Source organism: Colletes gigas, unplaced genomic scaffold, assembly GCF_013123115.1.
Source record: "Colletes gigas isolate AHSC1104 unplaced genomic scaffold, ASM1312311v1 Colletes_gigas_Sc00040, whole genome shotgun sequence".
NCBI classification, from domain to species: domain Eukaryota; kingdom Metazoa; phylum Arthropoda; class Insecta; order Hymenoptera; family Colletidae; genus Colletes; species Colletes gigas.
In genome coordinates, this window is record NW_025106669.1 from 308,783 (window position 1) to 334,036 (window position 25,254).

General features: G+C 35.8%; 1 protein-coding gene across 1 annotated transcript in view; it reads left to right on the plus strand.

Moving 5' to 3' along the window:
* The window catches only part of LOC122402811 (lachesin), a 217,047-nt gene that overhangs the window by 183,710 nt on the left and 8,083 nt on the right, over positions 1-25,254 (plus strand). The window contains exons 8-9 of the mRNA XM_043405925.1: positions 11,041-11,097; positions 11,439-11,525. Of these exons, the coding sequence (XP_043261860.1) occupies positions 11,041-11,097; positions 11,439-11,525 (144 nt within the window). The remainder of the gene's footprint in view (positions 1-11,040; positions 11,098-11,438; positions 11,526-25,254) is intronic.

The following is a 25,254-nucleotide window of genomic DNA, read 5'->3' on the forward strand; positions in this document are numbered from 1 at the left end:
AAAGTCCCACGGGTTACGCTTCCGCCATGACCAGGCTATGAGACACGACTAGAAAATGAGGACACCGTCCCTGTAATCACGCTGCAACGCCTATTATTGCAACCACGACCTAGCATTCGCAAACTTAAATTTATCACGAAACGTGGAAGATAAACAATTCGTCAAGAAATTCTTGCTTTATTTATTTTGTCACGTAAAAGAATTCTACGTTTCTGTGAATAATACTAAACACGTTAAAAGATAAGATATCTCTGGACGAAGGAAGCCCTGCGTTTTTCCATCCAAATTGAAGCTCCTTTTCTCGATTCTTTCGAGCACGTTATACATCACATTCCACTTGTCTTTCAGCTGATTGCGATGCGATTTAATTTCCAATTTATATTCACTTAGCACGTATAAAAGTAGCATTTGACTTTATTACACGGTACGGTACTTTCTGCCCACGCTCTGGAAAACATTCGACACTTTTTGTCCCTGTTTCGGGGAGGGGGTTGGGAGGAGAAGGAAGGTGCAAAGGGGGAGTGGCGCGTTACAGCCAAAATGCACTAATTGGAATTAGTACACCGGGCAATATTTGAACAGCTTCCAAGTCCGTCCACGAAGCAACGCTAAGAAGAAATTGGATGGAGCGATGGGGGGGAGGGGTCCCGGTGATGGACCGACGAAAAAGGATGATGCTATTAGGCTAATTAAGGCGTCTTAAGATTTTAACGAGTTCACTTACCTTACCTCGACGGAACTCCAAAATAGTCGCGTGTGGCGTGTGTAAACTTTACTTGGAAGTGAATTGTCTTTCCCTCTTTCCTTTCGTCTCTGTCCAAGTTTGACCGAGTACCAATCCTCTCAAAGTTTCGGTTCCATTTCTTCGAATTATTAGCAAATTTCAAGCACCCATATACCAGCCAAACACATCACCCTTTCAACCTTTTTATTATAATCCTTCCTATTTTATTTTATTCTTTATTATTATATTATATTATATTTCAGTAACAAAAGATAAAACCTGAGAAAATAAAAAATTATAAGAATAGCATTTGCTCATGATTTTATCCAACTTTTTCCCAAGCTTGGCCAAATTCTAATCTTCCGAAAGTTTAGAACCTATTTCTAAAAACTAGAAAAATTTGAAATATTACTTTGTCTTTGTATAACAATGAAGAACAACAAAATAAGCCTTTTAAGCCCTTTTAACACCAAATTAAGCCTTCGTCTTCATTTTCCTGTGATTTGTTTACAATCTGTATAAAATAATATATATTCTTTTTACCCTTTAAATTTTTATGTTATTGGCAAACAAAGATTTTATGCGATTGTTCGATTTGATTATCAATAAAAACCTGATATTTCCCGTGCAGTGAAAAATTAAAAACGTAACAAGCAATTAGTTGGATTGAACATTGGAAATGTAACTGTTAACTGAATTTTACAGCACCATATTGTATTGTAAATAAAATTAATACAGATAAAAAATATTTTCTATGAAACAGTACAAAAGAATTATTTATTCGTAAGTTAAATGTTTTCAAAACCTTCAAATTTTTATTTCCAAGATCATTGTAATGTCTGAATGCATATTCATATCATTTATATTATATAAAGAAAAAAATATGAATTTTTATATAAAATGTATTCTAATTCCTAACAATCGCCTAATCTTATAAGAAGAAAAGATCTAAAGAAGTTTTAAACGAACAAAGAGATTACGAAACGTTTAATTCGAGTGTTAAAAGTTGACATAAATCTTCACGATAAACAGCTTTGAAGAGATAAATAAATCGCCTTCTTCAAATTAGGAATCTTTCCTTATCGATAATGGCCACATTTTTAAACTAGTGGGTCAACAAATTTAACTTGAAGATTGACCATAAAACTTTACGCTGAGTGGACTAGGATGTAGGCTTACGAAAGTTAAAGTGCATCATCCTATAAAAATACAACTTTGTTTAGAGTCTCCCTTACCGTAAAGTCTTGGTTTATTATTAAGTATATGTGTATAGTTTTATGTGTATTCATACGTGTGTGTGTGTGTGTGTGTGTGTGCAGAATGGACAAAAATATTTCTGGAAAATCGATGGAAAACAAAACAACTAAAAATTTGATCAAATTTTCGTTAAATAACGACAATTTTACATGGATTGTTCTGTCATTTTGTTCATAAAAATGCAATAAAAGGAAATCGATCTTGCAACGAGCCTAACTAATCGCGCATAATGAAAGATCGGGTGCGTCGAAAGAAGTCGTCGCGTCGTCCAATGATTAATCAGCTCGGGGAAGTTAAATGGCCGGGACAACGGGTTTTAATATCTCCCGGGAGAAATAAAAGTTGGCGCGATAAATCAAAGGTGAAAAGTCTCTGCTTAACTGTATATATATATGTAGTTATATATGTATATTAACAGACACACACACGTATACATCTCTGTCCATCTTTCTTCCTTTCAGTCACCCTTTCTTTTCTCTCTTTTTTCTTCTGTTTCCTTCCGTCTGTCACTCAGCCGCGTACAAAATGGAAAGTCTTCGCTCCTCCCCTCTTTCTCCCTCTTCCACCCCCCCCCACGTCTCTCTCGTTGCAGCTCACTTTATCGCGTCTCGTTTCTTTCTAGGAGCTTCTTCCTTCCCATCGATGACTTGCAAAAGTGATAAATGAATCTTTCCCCTTGCCAACCCCTGAAATTGGATCGTCTCGTAATAATCGCAGGGACGATTATCGATCAGTTGTTCATAAATTTGGATTTGTCCACGAATGGACGACATCGAATTTTAGTCGAATATTTGCAAAGCTGTTTCAACTAAAACATTGTCAGAACTTCAAAGTTTCATAATTCTGTTAAAACTCATACAAGATCGAAAATTAATTAAAAATTGAATAAATCTTTCTTGATATTGAACTTTCTACTTGTTGCAACCCTTCCTCCAATTCGAGTCGATGTACAAGGGATGAAGGGACCTCTTAAAGAAGGGTTTGCCAGATTCTAAACGTTCTTTTATGCCTGACTTGCTTGCAAGCTGAAATCAAGGCTCAGCTTCATTTTTTATGAATAGAACATTCTTGATATTGAACTTTCTACTTGTTGCAACCCTTCCTCCAATTCGAGTCGATGTACAAGGGATGAAGGGACCTCTCAAAGAAGGGTTTGCCAGATTCTAAACGTTCTTTTATGCCTGACTTGCTTGCAAGCTGAAATTAAGGCTCAGTTTCATTTTTTATGAATTTCATTTCTATCTCATTTTGTCCAAATGCTAATTCTAAATGATGTTGAACGTTTTTAACTTTGTTGAACAGTTTTCGATGATTTGATAGACGAGTTCGTGAGAACAGGTGCAAAATTAGAATTAATTAGATATAATTGTGATAATTTTTGTAACAAAATTGAAAAAAAAAACTGTTTTTAGAGATGATTAATACTTCATTTGTTTTTGTGTAATTTTGAGGTTATGGCCGGTAGTGTAGAATTTCATTTCTCATTTGTTATTAATTATGCCATTCTCAGGAAGATAATTTAAGTTTGGCCTTTGTAAAAACTAGGTTATTGAAAAATAAATGAAAACAATGAAACATAAACGTTTTCACTCAAAGTACAGCTGACAAGTACATAAATCGAAATAACTGAAATTAAAACAAACTGAAATTAGGATTAAATTCTAGTTATAATGTGTTCTTTGAATAAAGCCAGTGTTTTCCTATTTTCCACTGTGTTTAATGAAATGTACCTGTCACGCTATTACTTGATACGATAATAAGTTCTCATTATTTTTATTATCGAATTAAATGCAGCAGATCGCGTTTGGATACAACTCGCGTGACTCGTGACGTAATTTCTCGCCGTAATAAATTATGCCCGTCGTGTCATAATGTAGGTTGCACGTACGGTGTTACCTACAAAAATTAAATTTCAATTTTTAGTGTTCGTACGATCGAGCTTCTTAATATTTCCATTCATCGTTAAATTACGAATAATTGCTGAAAACAAGATTAAAGTAATATTTAACATTAATAATGCTGCTATAGTGAATTTAACGCCCGTAGAACGTGAATTATACGGTGGACCGATCTCATGGCGCGAAAAATACAAAGTTCTCGTTGAAACAATTTTTTATTTTCGCTTCAGCAATCCCTGAGTCGCTGCTTAATAGAGGAACCTTAATTATTGGAATCCTCGTTATTCCAATGCCAAAGCACCCGAACAACCGTTCAGAAGTTTAATTTTCTTTAAAAAAAAGAACACACATGGAGGGAAGTTTCATTATCATCCGCGGAAACCGAATTCTGTTGAAATAAATTAGCAGAAAAATGCGGGATAATAATGGGTAGATATGGATAGAAAAACATTTACGTTCTCATGGAAATAAGAGCAGCGCGAAGAGGTAAAACCATACGTGCTCGGTGGGGGCGTTTAATTGCTTAAATATATGTTAATTATTCCATATGAAAAATCATGGAAACTTGCATTTTATTTCATAATTCGTGAATAATCATAATTTCATAATTTCAATGAATACGTTATATAATCACTATTAATATCTATGATTTTATCTAAAAAATACTGAGAAATTGTTTCGAATAATCAATAGTATTTAGAAGACATTTAGAAAAACATTTTTCTATTACTAATAAAAATTATTATTATTGCTCGAACTCTGTCATATGAAGTGAAAATGAATACGTTATATAATCATTATTAATATCTATGATTTTATCTAAAAAATACTAACAAATGGTAACAATATTATTATAATAATAGTAACAAATGGTATGAATTTTTTAAATTATATTTCAGGCCTTTTTCCATTATCTTTAGAGATGAATTAAGCTATTTTGCAGGACACATTAGATTTTGATTAGAAAATTCTCAGGTGTATTATTTTTCTTGGCTTCTTCTTATGATTGCATTTGATGAAAGTTTACTTTAATTTCGAGGTGCATTCTAGCTGGATAAAAATTGAAAATTGCTTCGAATATTGCATTTGGTTTAATTGTTAACGTTCCACTAATGTGCCCGAATAACACCCCTAAAGTTTGATGTCGCTTTAACGCCCTCGTGAAAGACTATAGCGCCCCCCCAGGGGGTGAGCGCTACTATCCACGTTGGGGAGATGCTGTTTAAACTAATACCTGGAAATTGCTGTTTATATTCGTACAAATACGGTGGTACAGAATAAAATAAACAAGCATGTGAAAACTCCAGGTGTAAACAATAACAAAATTTCACCCTCGTCATCTCGATCTTCCCAGGGTTACATCTGTAATTGGCGCGTAACAAAGCCGCGTGAACGATCGAGGGGGGAGGGTGGAACTTTCCTGAAACTTTCCTGAAACTTTCCCCGACGATCGTATCGCGAGATCGTTGGAGAATTGTGTAATTACGATCCCCGTAGGGATAAGAAACTGTTGGACAGCAATTTTCAAGATGACTGAAATCTCAGCAGCCCCGCCGATGGGAAGAAAAGAAGTCACCTGGGCGGTTTGCAATTTGAAGGTGACATATTTAACGGTTAAAGAGCGGGTTGGATGTCGGGGTGGGGGGTTAGCGGTGATCGTAAAACTCGCTTTCCTGTGTCGTCGGTTAGGCTTATCACGGTGCAGCACGCGTTCAAAGGATTATAACTTGTCATGAAAATTGCCAAGCGAGGTCTCGTCTCGCCGCTATAATTTTCGCCCGTCGGTTACAAACTGGGTCGCGTTCGAGTAACCGTGCTCCCTTAACAATTGATTTCCCCCCCTGATAAAATGACGCCCGTCACCTTTCGAGAGGGGGGACGAGGGAGCGTCGCGACGACGGGGAGTCCCGAAAGACGTAATTCGCGCGTAGATTCCATTCCGGGGAACTGGTGCTTTCAACGCCACGACATTATAGGTAATAGCTGTATGCATATTGCTATAATAAGGCAAACCAGCATACCATTTAAGGGTACATTGCAATAAGAACAGAGTGGGGAAACTTGAATGAAAACGCTTAAAGATCATCATTTATGGTTTTACAAAGACATTACTTGGGATAAAATTATACTATTTTGTGGACGATATACACATTTATTTTTTAGTCTATTTTTATTATTATTTGAAGTTGCAAAAATCGTAAATATTACTTTTTTAGACGATATTTAAAAAAAAACGTATTTCAGTGTATTCATCAATAGAAATCTGGTGTTAAATATTTCTATAGAAGGTTGATCTTTCTTTTGTAATTTTTCCAGTGAGCCTAACTCCAAAATAAAAATATTAAAGAAGGTGGAATGTATAAAAATCTGAAAACCCTTGAAAGACATAAAATTCATCACAATTCTTCTATAAAACAACATATATTCATCATTCTACATATTTATTATTATTTGAAGTTACAAAAATCGTAAATATTACTTTTTTAGACGATATTTAAAAAAAAACGTATTTCAGTGTATTCATCAATTGAAATCTGGTGTTAAATATTTTTATAGAAGGTTAATCTTTCTTTTGTAATTTTTCCAGTAACCCAAACTCCAAAATAAAAATATTAAAGAAGGTGGAATGTATAAAAATCTGAATACCCTTGAAAGACATAAAATTCATCTAAATTCTTCTATAAAACAATACATAATTCATCTATGTCAGTTTACCCAGCTTTTTCAAATGAACAATTAATACTTGAGTCGATTATAACAGTGACATATTCAAGATTCTAGTCACCGTGGCTGTACAATGACACTTTTCTATTACGAATATGACCGTAGCTGTGTGACAGGAGCTTTTATATTCGTTTCTTTTTTCGGGAAGGGTCAACATGGTCAGCTACTATTTTAACATCAACGTCGGGGAGGATGTGTCCGTTACGAAAATATTCTTTCGACTCCCGGAACTCGTTAATTTGCTCGCGAAACGCCGACTGAATAATGCAATGCCACCTTTCCGACGATCAATAATCCCGGTTGAAAAATAATTGAACGGGGCATAAATAATTGCTCCTATTGGCTGGCGTTTGCCTCCTAGTTCGATACAATATTTTCTATTACCTTTATTCGTTTCTGCTTTTGCTCCAGTTTCGTTTTTTAACAGTCCGGAAACGATGTTTTGACGCAAAGTAAGCTCTCACGCTTCAGAAATCGGTTTATTGCATTCGAACACCGTAAACTGAGATTCCCAGACAGTTTCGTTCCCGTTTATATTGACGCTAGCAACTTTAAGAATTCACGTAATTTCGTGCTTTTCACTCTTCTGGCTTTACGAACGCTGAAACTATTAACCGTGGCGAGGAATCCTCAGCCGAAACTACGGTCATCGGATTCTCGTTCGATTGGAAAGTAAAAAAGCTAAAATTTCCATTGGTATTGTGTAATTTGAATAAACGTGTACGAAAAGTTGTAAAGTTTTATGAATTTTCGTTTAAAATTAACTAAAATGCTACTATAGGTTCTTTTCTTCATAATAGAGTGATCTCGAGTCTTAATATTAAATAATTGAATTGAAATGTGCACGTAAAAAAAATTTGTCCAAGAATCTCGACATATTTATCAAATGCATGGAAAACAAATCACCGTACCGATTAATTAAAGCGAATAAATGACGAAATTCAGTTCCTGTAATATGAAATGAATCGTTGGAAGTTGTTTACCTTTGTAATCACTTCCTAGTGATTAAATTAGCAAGAATCGTGCACGCTGTGTTTCAGGTATTACAAACATGCAATTAAAATTAAATATACATCGTAATGGAAATGTTACTTTGACGTTAACACGATGTAAATACTTCCCCCGTTACATTCTGAAACTACGGTTTAAGTGAAACACGCTGAATCGAGTCAATAATTTCCTTGCTATTTGTTCCATTTAATAGCCCGTACCTTTTTGGTAAAAAACTACTATATTATTGCATTATATTATATAATAAATTGTCTCTATAAATTCAATATTTTTACGTGTAAATAAATTCTCATTTTCTGTTGCCTTTATAACGAACAATTTGTTTCGTTACTAACGTTAGTTTGCAAAACAGAAAAAATGATGTATTTGAAATTTATGGAAACAATTTATTGATCAAATATATTGATATAAAAATGTAATAAAGGTACCAAAGGGGGGGTAGGGGGGGATCTATTGTTTCGACTGGAATTTCAGGAGGAAGGGAACGACTGTGGATGTAAGTTAAGCCTTATCTCGCAATGAAAACACAGGGGCCATGTTTGCATTATGTCCACGCGCGTAAACACGTCTGCCAAGAAGCACACTTTGTCATTTCATCCTATTTGCCTTCGGTACCGTGAAAGTATCCCGTGGAATGTGGCCGCGCACTTTCCACATACGAGCAATCGCTCAGCGGTCCGTGACAAATAACGATGACTTTTTCGCGATGGACGCGTCACGCTCTGACGCGAGTTAGTTTGCTCGTGTCTGGCGCGGAATTTCGCGCGAGTAATTTTGACGATTTCCTTCCGGGATGCTCGATCACTGGAATTGCCACCGTTTCGAAAAGATCGAAGAACAAAAACTAACAAGATTACGTTCGATATAGAAATCAGAAAATTTCACTTTCCATCGACTTGAAAAAATTCATACCGTTTCTTAAGGCAATAATTTTATGGATATTTATGTTATGAATCCCCTTTGAGAGTTTATCATGATGTTATCGTGTGTTAAAGACAAATTTTGAAGAAAAATTAGCAAGGGGTACGTGTCTAAATTTTTGAGAAAAAAAAAGATTTCAAATCGTTCTGAAAAAATTATTTTCAGTTGCAGGGGTCAATTATAAGCATTTTTGGTGAATAGGCACACCCCTAAAATCCTATCCATTTTCGAGAAAAAAATTCGAGTAGGTGATAAATATTTTTCGGCGAAATTCAAAAATTTCAAATCGTTCTGAAAAAAATATTTTCGGGCACAGGGGTCAATCACAATCATTTTTGTTTATTAGACATACCCCGAAAATCGTACGCATTTTCGAGAAAAAAATTCCTTACCGAAAATCTAATATGAGGCCATAAATGTAACCCTGAAATTTCATGCGTATCTTTAAAACGCCATAACTTTTGAACGAATTGACGGATTTTAATGTTTCAAGAAGCAAACAACGCGTAATTTAGTCAACAATATGTAGAAATTCCAAAAATATTCAAAAACTTATTCCTTCACTCCGAAAAATGAGAAAAAAACCCATAAACTTGATTCAATTTTCAAACGACCATAACTTCGACAATAGTGAATGGATTTCAATGAAATTTAGTAAGGGAGTAGAGCTCATGGATACCTACAAAAAAGTATTAGACAAAATTTCCATACAACGTCAAACAAATTTATTAAAAAAGAAAAACAAATTTTAATAATAATTGACAAGGGGTAGGTGCCTGGCAAAATTGAAAAAATTTCAAATCATACTAAAAAAATTATATTTAGTTAGAGGAGTCAATTACAAAGCATTTTTTATGAATAGACATACCCCGAAATCCTAACCATTTTCGAGAAAAAAATTCGATTAGGTACTGAATTTTTTAGACGAAATTAAAGAATTTCAAATCGTACTAAAAAAATTATATTTAGTTAGAGGAGTCAATTACAAAGCATTTTTGATGACTAGACATACCCCGAAATCTTAACCATTTTCGAGAAAAAAATTCCTTACCGAAAATATGTCTGACCATACGTTGATATGCTTCCCTGAAATTTGATGCGTATGTTTAAAACGCCATAACTTTTGAACGGATCGGCCGATTTTAATGTTTAAAAAGGCAAACGACGCGTAATTTAGTCAAGAATATGTAGAGATTCTAAAAATATTCGATAAGTTGTTGCTTAACCCCGTAAAATGAGAAAAAACCTCATAAACATGGTGCAATTTTCAAATGGCCATAACTCCTACAATAGTGAACACATTTCAATGAAACTTTTTTCTGAAGTAGAGCTCATGTACATCTACAAAAAAGTATTAGACAATTTTTCTATAGGGCGTCAAATAAAATTACTAAAAATTAAAAACGAACTTTTAAGGAAAATCGACAGGGGGTACGTGTCTAAATTTTCGACGAAAAAAAAAAAATTTCAAATCGTTCTGAAAAAATTTTTATCGGGTGCAGGGGTCAATCGCAGTCATTTTTGGTCAATAGATATATCCTCGAAATCCTACTCAGTTTCGAGAAAAAAATTCTTCACCGAAAATTGTGTCTGACCATACCACTGATATGTTTCACTGAAATTTCATGCGTATCTTTAAAACGTCATAACTTTTGAACGGATCGACGGATTTTAATGTTTAAAAAAGCAAACGACGCGTAATTTAGTCAAGAATATGTAGAAATTCTAAAAATATTCAATAATTTGTTGCTTAACCCCGTAAAATGGGAAAAACCTCATAGAATTAATTCTCGAGATTAGAAGTTAAGAAAATAAATCTAGATAGGGTTTTTGAACTTCAACGAGGTAAATAGTGGGTATACTGGTTTCCAATTCTCTGGACAAGTGTAAACAATCTAAAGAATTTGGTCTAGCAGACCATTACACAGTTTATCATCGTAAAAATGACTTCGAACCTACCAAGATCCTTCTAAAACTCTCTTCCCCCGAAAATAAACGACCCGCGATGTAGGATTGAATGTAACGGAATGTTGGACGAGTCGTAAATATTCTTATTGGTACGCCTATCCTTACGTAGGGGAAGTTAGGGTGATCTGTAGCCAGCTGCAGCTGCTAACCTCCGCGTGACTAGGAGAACAAGGATTTCGCGAAGGACGACGAGTATGTAGGACGGATGACGATATTAGGAATAATTATTCAACTATATTCACCCGTCGCGACGGGACTGATGGGAAAGGGGGGGGCCAGTGGTGGGGTTGTAAAATATGATCTGGAGTTTGGCCGGCCTGGCCGGCGCCACGGGGGCTAATACGTTCGAGGGCGAAGTTAGTAACAGGTGGCGCGATCCATAACGGGTCCCTGCAGCATCCACGCCTCTCCTGGCACACCTATCTCCCTCCACCCCTCGAGAACCACCCCCCCCACCGACGTTCTAACGGCACACGCGCCTATGCCAGAAGGGAAGAAACTTTAATTAAAAATAAAAACTTGTTTCTTTCGTTGCAGAGTCCTCGCCGCCGACCACCAGCCCCAGTCCGTCCACCACCGAGTTGCCGAAGAAAGGTGAGCTCGTAAAACCTCCCTTAATCGCGGGGGAAAATGATATTTCATCACGCGGAAACCACGGCGTGCCTCTAGTTTTTTTTCGATACCGCTTTAAGAGCTTCTTTCCACCGCCGGTTGGGTCTTCTTTATCTTACGTTTCCGCTCCTCGTTACGCCGCTCAATTCTAAACACGTTTTTTCATCTTTACGCTTTCTAATTTGCTCGTGGAGTTACGCAGAAATTTTTTCGAACGTTCGATTACTTGTTCGGGGGGAGAATATCGACAATTAATTTTGTTTTAAATGTATGAATTATTTTTAATTTACTGAATTAATGGCTTGACGAACTTGGAATTACAGACTGGGACATGATGGCTGAACTGAATAACTCCGTTTACGGGAATCCAAGCTCACTGACCACTCACAATGAAAAAAACATGAAAGCAGGTGAGTTTATTCATTAAAATCAAGAAATTCGTACATAGAAAATAATTACAAACAAGTTGAGATACTAAACATCGAAGATCAAGGGAAACTCGTTCGTTCTGCCTGAATTTTCCACGTTATTCATTCGAAAACGATCTATGAAAGGGACATACTAATAATTAAGAGTTTGCAAATATAGTAATTTAAAAATTCAATCAAAAACATGATACTGAAATTTAGGTTCACACATGACGATAAATAATTATTCAGAAATATTTTTTGGAGGATAAATACCATATTTTAAATCACTGAAGTTAATTAATATCTGCAATTTCGAAGAATGATTTAATTTCATAAGCAGTATGTATTAGTTATAATTTTGAAATAATAAATCACTGTTTATATTGCACAATCAATTGCATATGAAATTAGTTTATTTTTAATATTATTAATTTTAATAATTTTAACTGAATGATCTACAAATAGTATGGTTTTAAAATAACTCATACAATTTACTTTATTTTTATTAAAATTAACCTTTCAATTTATGCCTTGTTATTAGTATTTATTAATAGAAGTTTCATGAAACTTTCACCTAGTTTTTCTTAGAGTCAATCTCGTGAACTGTTAATTGAATTACACGAAATTTTGAGAGTTTTTGCTTTGTACTTATTGCAATGTGTTCGCGATGATCGTCGAATTTCCATTAATAACGCGAACAGAACATCAAGCAGGTTAGACGCATGGAAATTTCACGGGACTTTGGGAAAAGTAAATGTAAATGACAAAAAGTTCCCTTCGAGTCTACCTGTGAAACGCATTCTCTTCAATCTTGATCTTTTTTCGACGAACGCATCGATCACTCAGACATCTCCGGCGGGAAAACTCGGGGAAAGGAGGGAAACGGGCAGAAATGCAACAAAAATGTAATAATGCGATAAAGTTAACAGTCGAATAGAGAAAAATCTCTTTAGATCGCGTAGTCGATGATTCGAAGCAATTGCTTTTGTACATTTCACTGTTAGAAGTTACTTAAGGTGTTATTTTTGCTCGATACGAGCTTAAAACTTGCTAACATACATCTTTAAATATTTATGTACGATTAAATAGTTTAATAAACGATTTTGCACATTAAAATTTCCAATGTTGCTCACTCTATCAAAATAATTCGCCCGATATACCTGATATTAAAATGAAATTAAAGTTAATATTCAATATGAATTTTAAATTGCTATTTAATATTTCTAGTTAAATTGCTAGGTGGACAATAAAATATTTGGCTTTTCACACGGTTCTCATCTTGATAATTTAGAGTATTTCTCTATGCAATAAAAATCGAGTATGTTTGTCTGAAAACTGAGCTGTATTTAAAATTCATTCGCGTTCAAGAGCCCCGCAAATTGAAACTGTTAAGCTGATTGAAATTATAAAATTAAAGGGGAATCCAAATCTTTCAAAGCACCCGAATACGTGTGCAAAATAACCATCGAAATAATTAAAACTGAAACACGGAATGAACTTATTGGAAAATGTTAGTCGGGAACCTATAATTAGACAAGTTTTAAATTTCCAATAATTAACCTGGTTGTTTAAGCAAGGCCAGCAATACCTTTCGAAAATCCTTGAAATCGATCGTGACTTTCTGGCTGTTTCGACACTCTGCAACATTAAGATAAATTTAACGGACGAAACAACGCACCTTAAGTACATCAAAGAACCTTGGGAAACTTAATTAACCCCGCAGCAACTGTGACAGTTTTCGATTTCACTTTCCCATTTCGTGTCTCGTTCGCCAGGTTTCCGTTTGCTTCTATTCTGCCTAGAAATACACAGTGAATTCAATTTTAGTTACTGAATATTATCAACCCCGTTTAAACAATACTTTTCTATTTTTATAAAGTTAATAAGCTTAAAGTTACAAGTTAACACTTTACCGACCGATAAAACAGTTGATTAACAGGCTATCGGTCGGTAAGCGTTGGTCGGTAAAACAGTTGATTAACAGGCTATCGGTCGGTAAGTGTTTGGCCGGTAAAACAGTCGATTAATAGGCTATCGGTCGGTAAAGTGTTAATAAGACCAAAGTACAATAATAAAAACGTATAATAATAAACACTAAATTGCAGAGAATTGCAGTTGCATCTTTCATGGTTTCTAAAGCTTTTAAGTTATCGAGAAATTAAAAAAAAAAAATTAAGAAAAGCTCTGCAAGCCTCTACGAAGACCACAAATAGACAAATGATATATTTGTAAAAATTTTATTCTGTATTTAAATAATGCAGTATTAATTAAAAACATTTTCTTCGAATCGTATTAAACTAAACATTTAGTATCCCGTAATGCAGATGTTAATTTAATCATCCCTAAGTGGGATAATCCAAAGTGCTTATTATTCCATCATGAAGTCTGATGTTTGCAAAATTGCAAGTTTACGGGAGAGGCGAATTTATGCTTCGCTCTGAAGTCTGTTGCGTGTGAAACTTCGTTGTAAGGCGGTCGAAAATTAAAAGCTACAAAGCTGCTCAAAGCCTTCCCGCTGGAAACTTTCAACAACATAAACCCTAAATTAAGGATTTATATGCATTGAACATTCGCCATAGTAAATGTAAACCCCGATTCCGAGGCAAAGTTCGATTTAAAAATGTTCGAACTCTCGAAGAATCGATTCTGGAATCGACTTGCATCGAAAAAGTACTTTCTACAGTCAGTGAGACATTAAAAAGGTGGGAGTGAATTAAAAAATAGTAAATGAAACAAGTGGTTTGTGATATTCTTCTGTAAACAAGTGTTTCATTAATAATGCAAACTATAATCATTCTTTCTTTCCTTGGAAAATCGATCTGTTTCAAAGCGATGGATTTTTCGAATCAATTCTTCAACGTCCAATTCGGTTAAGAATCAATCCTTTTAGTAAAAATTCAATCCTTGATGGAAGCTGCGATGGAAGCATTTTTCGTTTGTTTTTACCTTTTAGTATTCCCAAAGAATTATTAGAAATCACGTGATCATTTTAGAAACTGTTCTGGTAACTAAAAACATTGAAAATTGATTCCTCAGAACAATGAAGAGTTAAGAATATAGAAAATAGAGCAACACTTGTATGAATATTTAACAATCATTGTTCTTAATAAAAATAAAAATTCAAGTGTAGAGAAGTATTTACTGTTCAAGTGCATGTGCACGTCGAATGTATAAACAAAGGCATAATTGGAAGCATAATCGCGTATTTGCAAATCGATGCGTAACTCCCTATACGCGATATTCGGAATCGTTTCAACAAACAAGGAAGAACGGAAATGAATCGGATTGCCAGCGTGCGTGTAAATATCGAGAGCAAGGAATCCAATCTCGATCCCCTAAAAATACACTCGAAACGATCAAGAAGTGGATTACAAGAAAGCAAACAGAAGGGCTTTAAAAGCCGTAAAAATCACCGTTCCGGAGAAAGTCCGATAAACAGGAACAGAGTGAAAAAGGACGTGAAAGTGGGGGGAGGGGGGAAGGTCTGAAGGTCTGAAGGGTTGGAGGGACGTGAAAATCAAGGGGCGAGGGCTCGAAGGCCCTGGTAACATCAATATTTCATGTATGCTAACACGCCAGAACTAATAATGCACCAGCGAGGAAGACCCAAGAATAATATCAGCCACCGGCGTACTCCGTGTTCCTCCCCCCCTTCCGTTTCCCTCCCCCCCATACCAGTGTCTTTCTCTCCCCGTGATCGTTCTCCGAACCACTTTCTTCTTTCGACGAAGAAAGACACACTGGTAGCAACAAAGAGAAGAGAGAGAGTCCTTTTGCGCCTTGTGCTAAATTTAATCTAACAAAGTGCGAGAACCTTTTCGAAAATTCGTGTCTCGTTGGGGCCGTGTGCATCTAAGCTGCACGACGAAGGGAAGATTCGGAGGGAAAAGACAAAGAGCTTGGGAAGGTACGCGACATCGGGCTCGTAAGTCCGGAACACGCGGCATCCCCTCCTTGTTTCACCCCTTTCCGACTGCGGAAGGGGGTTGTCGAGAAAGCGCGAGCTGGAAGTAGCCGGAGGAAAGGGCAAACGGGGGTGGGAGGTTTGTAATTGGCGCAACATCTGCGGTCTGCGGGGTGGTATTAATGTTTGCTCCCCCACGTTCCTCTCCGTTCTTTGTTTTGGGGGGCTCGTCGTCCCTCCACGAGCGTTTTCTTCTACCGCGATCTCCTTTTCATTTACCCGCCTTTTTGTTTCGCGTTGTTGTTGCTGAATTCAGTCGCCAGCAATTTTTCGGGGGAACGTTTCTCTCTTTTTTCTTTTTTTTAATTAGCCTCTTTGAGCCGTGGAGGGGTTGCACGCGATCGACGAACACTCGTGGACGCTCGAAATATGAATTTAACCCCTTAACGCTCATGCTCGAATCTGACTGCTTTAGAAAAATGATATTTGTTTAATCTATCGATTTAAAAAATGACAGTACTTGTTTTCCTTAAAATTATACGTTAAATACAACATTGTAATTAACAAAAATTGAATTTTTATGTGTTGTGCTTGAAAAGTTTGAAAAAATCGGTGATTTTGTAACATTTGTTTTTTAAAATCTAAGACAATTTAGACAGTGAATTGTAATCTTTTTAAAGATACTTAAAAAAGTAATGATCCATCGGGAAAATGTCTGCAGAGTATGGGAAGTTGAAATGAACCTTCTCCTCTAAATTCAACATTGTTTGTTTTGTGGTTTCTCCAATTTTGCGTTATCTTGAAGGAACGGAGAAACTTTCCAACTAACAAGATCAAGAAGTTTCTCTTGAACTAGTTGTGGCATTGTACAATACTATGTTTTATTTATTTAGACTACTTTTCTTCTTCAGTAAGTTTTAATTGGTAAACCAAAGCAAAGCAAATTTTTATTTAATTTTTATTTGTATTTAAGTTCCCCTAAATTGGGGATGAAAGTACAAATTGTCAGCTAAAACAAAGAACAAACAAAGAACTTCATTCATTTTATTTTAAATATACAAATCTTTTAAAAGATTTCTGCAGCTGGAAATATAGTAATTAGAAAAATAGGCGTCTGTAATCAAAATTTAAGCAATTTGAACTCATAACACAAAAAATAAACGAAACTTTTGATTTACAATTTAAACTAACATATGTGCAAAGAAACTAGCAACATTATTAAACAAATTACAGCCAAGCACAGGCATAGACTTTTGAGAAATACACTTTCTTTGCTTAAAACTGGAAAGTTTGTTAATACTTCAATCTCTACTTTCTCAATTTATATGGAAAACTGGGGATACGATAATCGTGTTTTCTTGATTAATTGTTAAAATTTTCCTATTCCTCTTTCTTGTTGAAGCGCCCCTAGCGTGATGCTTTCACGCAAAGCCGACACTGGTTGCATGGAATATCGCTAATAAAATATCTTCGACAAAACTGAAGTGTTAGAAATTATTATGAACTCGAAGAACTTTGTTTATAATCGAATATTCAATAATTTAATATATAAATACTATTTAAATGTGAAATCAATACTTAATTATGTCATTTCATAGAATAAAAATTCTTCATTTCTTCCTTTTTTTTCTGAACTCGAAGAATTTTGTTTATAATAAAATATTCAATAATTTAATATATAAATACTATTTAAATCAATACTTAATACTTAATCATGTCATTTCATAAAATAAAAATTGTTCACTGCTTCCTTTTTTATCTATTTATAAAATAAAAAACAAAAACATTTAATATACTACATAACAGAATTAAAAAAATTGAAATTTCTTTATTTTACAGATTACAATTATAATTTTTTTATATTTTAAATCTTTTTCGCATTACTTCAGAAGCTAAAAAACATTTGGTGACTGAATTACTCTAAAAATAATTCGTATCAAAATTCTGACACTTCTATTCTGTAGAATTTTGTTTTAATTTTCTTTTTTTATGAAGGAACAACATTATATTTGATATTTGAAACGATTTCGAGAGGTATTGTTTTGTTTCAATCTACATATGTAATTCCGGTTGATGTTCTATTTAAGGGAAACAGTAGCGTCGAGTGTAGTATTGTTTTAATTAAAATGAATGATGACTTTAATAGGAATTGTTAATTTAGAAGTCGTCTTTGTGTTGAATTTCACCTCGTATAGGACGAAGACTGATATTAACACTTTACCGACCGATAGCCTATTAATCGACTGTTTTACCGGCCAAACGCTTACCGACTGATAGCCTATTAATCAACTGTTTTACCGGCCAAACGCTTACCGACTGATAGCCTATTAACCAACTGTTTTATCGGTCGGTAAAGTGTTAAAATTGATTGCGTAGAAAAGGAAAACGAACTTATATAACAGAGTGTTATATTCTGTAATTAATATGGTGGTTTCAATTTCGTTTCAAGTTCTCTAGGAATAAAAATAAAGTGTTTTTGAGGACTTTTAACTGTTGAATCGTTCCTTTTCTATCTTTAGTTAACTGCTCAATGTTAAAATAAAATTCGTGATTTGTGCAACATTCCACCAGCATTATAAACAAAGAACCCTGATACAAAAAGTGTCTCAAGGGTTGAAAGTTGACTATTGCTTGTTGAATAAAGCCTTAATGAGTTTCATTAATGATACGTTTACTAATAATATTTTCTATAATACTATTTTCTTGGTGATCGATACTATTGATATGGAGTTATTAATCCGAATGACTCGAACTCGAATCCTGGCTTTTTTAGAGAGCGTCGTTGAAACAGCTAACGCAGGGAGGATGTATCAGAGGGTAATGCGTCACCCCAAAGTTACAATGGCAGATGTAGTCAGCTATGGTTGCAGTATCGTGACATCTTCCAGACCACATACGCCCGTAGGTGTCCCTTAATTCCCCCGGGAACCGTTGTTCGCCTGTAATTCTGCAGAACGTACAGAGATTGGCTTAGTCGCATGCTTGCATATAGATAAAGCGACTACTATCCTATCGTGTGCTCACACATACGAAGGGCTTGCTGGCAATCCGTGGGGGGAGGGGTGGAGAAACGCGGGTGAAATGCCTCGAATGCATCAGCGACATCAACACCAGGCTGATTAAATCTCCGGATAGGAAATGATCGTTGCGGCGTCGTTTCGCGGCGCTTGTACCAAATGGTAATAAACTAATAAGCTCCGTACTCCGATCAGAGGATAATTTTTATTCTAAACGATTTCAACCCATTCGATCTTCCATTTTCCACTGTTTAATTAAAAGCAGTGGATTTCTTTACTCTTTAAAATCACTACGTAGATTGGTAACACTTTGCTAATTTTTTGTAAACTATATACGCAGAAATATGGGTTTATTTCAAGTTCTATAATTCGTAAGATATGAGGATTAATAACTCGTCTCTGGGGAAACTAACGGATAAAGTTTCTTGGAATATCAAATTATAATTAGCTCCGGATTAATATAAAAATATTCTGTAATGCTATATTGCGTGTAATTTCATCGTTACTAATTTTGTAAAATGACTGTTTTCTTTAAATATAAGCAGAAAATCTTAAATATGCATATTTTTCATATTAATCAGCGGGGAGATTATAAAAACTGTCACTCAACTGATGAATTGCACAGTGGAGTAAATATTAAATCGGTGAAATTTAATATATTTGAATTAATTGCTTTTAGACAATATATGCTTTTATTGTGACATCAATTGTACATTTTCCTTTTTTCTGAAACGAAGAAAGAAGAAGTAATGTACATTGTTTCTAAATAAAAAAAGAGTTAATATCGATAAATGTTGAATTATTAAGAACTGTATTATAATGAGTTTTAAACAAAAATTTGATAATGTTGTATGGATAATTGCAAGGAAATGAATGGACAGCGATGACTTTAAAGACCATCGGTGGTGAATCGAGAAATTTTGGGGGGGGGAACTCGATGACCGATGGACAACCTAATTCCATCGGTACTCCCTGTTATCTTCGATTGCCTGGATTTCGAGAATGGTAGATATCTAGATTGACTTAACCGCGCGTGTACGCACTGTCAACATGTTCTACATACTATTGTATGCGTATGTGCGTGCAGGCTGGCTTAATATTCGCTAAATGGGGTTGGCAGGATGGGCTTGAACTGGGTCAATTCTGCCACAAAGTCGATCATGGCAAACGTGGCAAAATCGTGTACTTGAAATACGTCCTGCATACCATAAATTCGATTTACGAATGTTGCTGTGTTTACACAAATATACTGACGTTCCGTGCTCCGGGTGACCGTAGTTTGTTTAAGACTAAACTAAAGACAAATAGAATGTTGTTCAACCCCTAATTCGCAATGTATAGTTTGTTATTTCATAGTTATATTATATTACAAGAATGTAATTGATATGTTCACTTTTTGTTAAATTTAATTTTACTGTTATGACTCGATAAATAACAATTATGAAATGCACAATATTTAATAAGTCATCCTGATATTAACATAGCATGACTATTAAAATTGTCATTAAGTATTTATAATTGCATATTCCAGAAATTATCATTAGTGTTAATTTCTATTTATTTTAAAGAAAATGATTTCTATCCTCTAAGTCTTTGAGAAGATCATAGATCATTGCAGTTATAATGCAGTAAATAAAAATTTTAGTGCAATATGATTTAAGCCAACACTTACCGGCCGATAGCGTGTTAATCGACTTCTTTACCGACCAACGCTTACCGACCGATAGCGTATTAATCAACTTCTTTACCGACCAACTTCTACCGGTCGGTAAAGTGTTAACTATTTACATCCTTGAAATGTTTTTTCTCGAATAATATTCTAGCGAGTTTCTTCCTGCAAAATGTCTGGTTTTCTCGACGAAGTCTGTTAGTTCGGAAGATCAACTAGTTTCTAAACGTTGTAAAAACATTTGCTCTATAGAGACCTTGCATCGTCATGTCAAATTGAGCGTGAATGGTAACAAACCTTTGTCCACAAGGGTCTCTATACGACGATTATAGGGTATTAGAGATCGACTTAGTCAGCTGCCTATAATCGCTCAATACGCCTTGTGTGATATCACGTGCACACATGTACAGGTGGTGGGCTTAATACACGGGGTACCGTAGGCTGGCCGTATCGCCCCTAAATGATATGTTTATGCCGCACTTAACGTACGTTTCAGGACAACGCATGCAAACGCGCGCCATAAATATTATTAACGCGGGCGTGACCGTGTCCCGTTCTAATTTCCAGTCTTGGAAATTCGTTGCATTTCAAATTTGACGCGTACCGCTGACGAACGAGCTGCTTTGCAAGGCAGAATAAATGGAAATGAAAGTGTAAAGCTTCCCGCTAATGATCCTGGAATATATACAGCGGCTCGCCGACATCGCCGCACATCGAAATACTCATATTTTTCATTTGGCAAAAAAAAAAAAAATGAAACCACACGGATAATTTCAGAAACGAAATTCACCGACTTTTTTCGCGTGAAGTTTACTGCTGAACTGGTAAACGTGTTTAGAAAGTTGCCGAGCTTACGGAGAAAATCAGAGGAAAACGTCGGGGAAGAAAGTTTCCCGAGAATGTTGTCTTTTTATCCTTTGGGGAGGGGAAGAATTGAATGTTTAATTGTTCGACAACAAGCTGATCGTTAACCAGTTTGTCGAATAAAACGTAAATCGAATAATTAAAGCTCTATTACATTCGCAAGTTCTAAAACCAATTGCTTTCTATTTTCATTTTGTTCCCATCTGTACTATTATTACATTTGTATTATAAATGAATTAAAACATTTGTTACCGCACGATTAGAAAAGTTTCCTAATCGAGAATCTCCACGGTGGACAGTTTAATAGAGCATTCGAGGGAAGTTGAAGAGCAAATTTTTAATTTCAAGCTTTGTCGCGGTGAACCAATAAAATGCAAATGGGAAATTAAATCTCTTTTAATTTACAATCTAAAGTCAAAGTGTAAACGTAAAGTTTGTGCTGTTAGGAGGGGAGTAAATGAAATTTGCATACAATCGTTAAAAGAAACCAGAATAGCTATTACAAAACATTTTTTAATTTTTAATAAATTTGTTTCACGCTGTACGGAAATGTTGTTTAATACTTTTTTTGTAAGTGCCCGTGAGCTCTACTCCCTCAATAAATTTCATTGAAATCCATTCACTATTGTCGAAGTTATGGTTCTTTGAAAATTAGGACCACTTTTATGGGGTTTTTCTTATTTTAAAGTGTTAAGGAACAACTTTTCGAATATTTTTGGAATTTCTACATATTCTCCACTAAAATACGCGTTGTTTGCCGTTTTGAACATTAAAATCGGCCAATCCGTTCAGAAGTTATGACGTTTTAAAGATTTAAGGGAAATTTCAGTGAAACATATCAATGGTATAGTCAGACATAATTTTCGGTGAAGAATTTTTTTCTCGAAACTAAGTAGGATTTCGAGGATATGTCTATTGACCAAAAATGATTGTAATAGATCTCTGCAACTAAAAATATTTTTTTTAGAACGATCTGAAACACATGAAATTTCAGGGAAGCATATCAACAAATGGCCAGACATTAGATTTACAGTAAGGAATTTTTTTCTCGAAACTGAGTAGGATTTCGAGGATATGTGTATTGACCAAAATTGATTATAATTGACCCCTCTAACTAAATATAATTTTTTTAACACGATTTGAAATTTTTTAATTTCGTCTAAAAAATTCAGTACCTAATCGAATTTTTTTCTCGAAAATGGTTAGGATTTCGGGGTATCCCTATTCATAAAAAATGCTTCGTAATTGACTCCTCTAACTAAATATAATTTTTTTAGTACGATTTGAAATTCTTTAATTTCGTCTAAAAATTTCAGTGCCTACTCGAATTTTTTTCTCGAAAATGGTTAGGATTTTGGGGTATGTCTATTCATCAAAAATGCTTTGTAATTGACCCCTCTAACTAAATATAATTTTTTTAGTATGATTTGAAATTTGTTCAATTTTGCCAGGCACTTACTCCTTGTCAATTATTTTAAAAATTAGTTTTTCATTTTTAATAAATTTGTTTGACATCCTACAGGAAAATTGTCTAATACTTTTTTGTAGGTATCCGTGAACTCTAGTTCCTCCCAAAATTTCAATGAAATATATTCACTATTGTAGAAGTTATAGGTGTTTGAAAATTGGACCATCTTTTATGGAGTTTTCCTTATTTTGCGGTGTGAAAGAATAAGTTTTTGAATATTTTTGGAATTTCTACACATTCTCCACTAAAATACGCGTTGTTTGCCGTTTTAAACATTCAAATCGACCAATCCGTTCAGGAGTTATGACATTTTAAAGATTCGCATAAATTTTCAGTGAAACATATCAATGGTATGGTCAGACATTACATTTTCATTACGGAATTTTTTTCTCGAAACTGAGTAGGATTTCGGGGGTATGTCTATTGACCAAAAATGCTTGTAATCGATCTCTGCAACTAAAAATAATTTTTTTAGTACGATTTGAAATTCTTGAAAGTACTGCTGAAGTGTACACGAAAGAATATGGACCCAGCCTGTATATTCATCAGTTCGAAAGCACTGTTTATCGACTTAAACAAAGGCCAAGATCGAAAAATAGTGAGCGTAATTTGGTAAGGGTCGCGCGTGTAGGGTAGGCCGCACGGTATACTGTCGCTGGTAATGTTTGGCCGGGATTTGCATACGTCTGTCTGGCCTATCCATTCCTCTGTACACCGGGGCATCTCACCTTGTTGTCCCGTGGACGTGTATACGGCCGGTTAGGTCGGCTACCGTCTGTATCGGGTCGCTATTATACACAGTGCCGAACAAGTGGCTCACGGCGCAGGCGTGTGTACCAGGATGATCGCCCATTACCTCGCCGAAATGGGGTATTGTGCCAAGACCGTGTTCCCCGACGCTATCCGCCTTTCCTGCTCTTCCACCGACCCGACCGCCTTCGGGGGGCCAGGAACTTACAAAATCTAATCAGGAGGGTATGGAAGACAAAGCGGTGTGTTCGAGCAGCTTGCGACGGGTCTGCCAGAATTAAGTCCCCGGCTACCTGGCAGGGTTTATCGATATTGTTTCGAGGACGACGATTTCTGAGAGTGCAGAACCCAAGTTGATGTGTTTCTAGCAGATAGGCTGTGTGAATTCGTTAGCGCAAGAATTGGAGACTAGAAAGGACGATTTCTGAGAGTGGAGAACACCAGTTTCGCCACTTGGTTCCGCCTTTCATGGAATTATGGTCAATACAGAGGGAATGATGATGCTTGTCAGACTCTAGCGTTCTTTTCATAGAAGGAATGACCCAAGTTGATGTGTTTCCCAGCAGATAGGCTGCATGAATTCGTTAGAGCAAGAATTGGAGACTAGAAGAACCCATTTCCTATGAGAAATTGTTCGATTGATCTTCTCAATGATCTCTGACTGTTCATTGACGTTTGAGAAGGTATTGCTTGGGTTTGAAACATTTGAGAATTCTTTCTCTAGTGTATAAATAAGTTCTTTCATCTTGGTTAGAAATTCCGAGATTCATGGTAGAGCTACCTAGAGTTAGAAGCATGTTTCTGCTTGCTCTAAGCTACTTATTTTGCATCAATTATTGCAACGTAAGTACTGCTATTTTAACGCTGAATGCTTTACCCTGAAAGATGGATAAATATATCTCAATTCAAAGTGAAAATGTTAGGTATTTGAAGGGTTGAAAACCCCCTTTAAAGATTCTCTATCGAGTCAGCGAAGAAACGAACAGGATCGATGGGTTTTTCCCATGGTGCAGTCGAAATCGAGACAGGTAACGAGAAAACCAGAGATCCGTGAATGGATTCTGTTGACGCGAGACTCTTCCTGCTTGAAATTTGCCCCGGTGGGGTTGATGTATGCAAATGGATCCCGCCGTTGTAACTACAAAATTTCTAGTCGGACCGTAGCTCCACCTGGCTGGGATTAAACCAACGAAAAAGCTTCCCCCCCACCCCGACGGGGTGTCTAGTCGACGGGAGCAGTCAGCGTGAGCTAGTTTCATTACTTGATTTGATCCGGCAGACTGGACCGCGACAAACGCGGCAGCATGGAAGGGTCTGTTATGCAGTGGATAAGGGGAATTGTGTTTACTCGTAGTTTGCATACTAGTTACCCGCGTTTGCCACCCACTTTACGCGTAACAGGCCCGTAAACATCTTCAGTGAAGGGGCCACTCGTCGTACGTCCCCTTTGTCCCTGCTTCCTTTACACCTCCGGGGCCACTTCCTTCCATTCTTTAACTCGCTCTGTTACTCTCCTCTTCTTCTGCCACGGCGCTATTGTTTCCCCGTCCTTTGTGCCCCCCCCTTTGGGGTTTCGGTGTGCATTCATTCTTGCCGGGAAGTCAGCTGAATTTAGATTACCACCGCGAGAAGGTTTTATTCGACGACGGTTCACGACGTTAAATGCTCCGTCATCGATTACGGGTTAATCTTGGATCCTGGAACCGTATTATAGTCCATGTTTGGCTTTCGAACCCTTTGCTACATCTACTTTCGTTTTTAGTCCAATCACTTGAAAAAATACTCAATTAGTATCCAAAAGGGTTCCAAAATAAATGTGAAAGTTACAAATAAAATTAAGATAAGCTAAATACTAAAATATGAACACTTTAAAATAGAAAAAGATATGTTCTTGAGATTTTTTACAATTGCTTGACGAACTTCTGATTTCGAACTTTATATCCATTTTTGATTGCTTCTTCACGCTTTTATTTGTATTATTTCACTTTAAAAAAGAACTCTGTCATCGAAAGATAGTTACTATTATGGAATTTGACGTTTTTCCCCGTATAAATTGT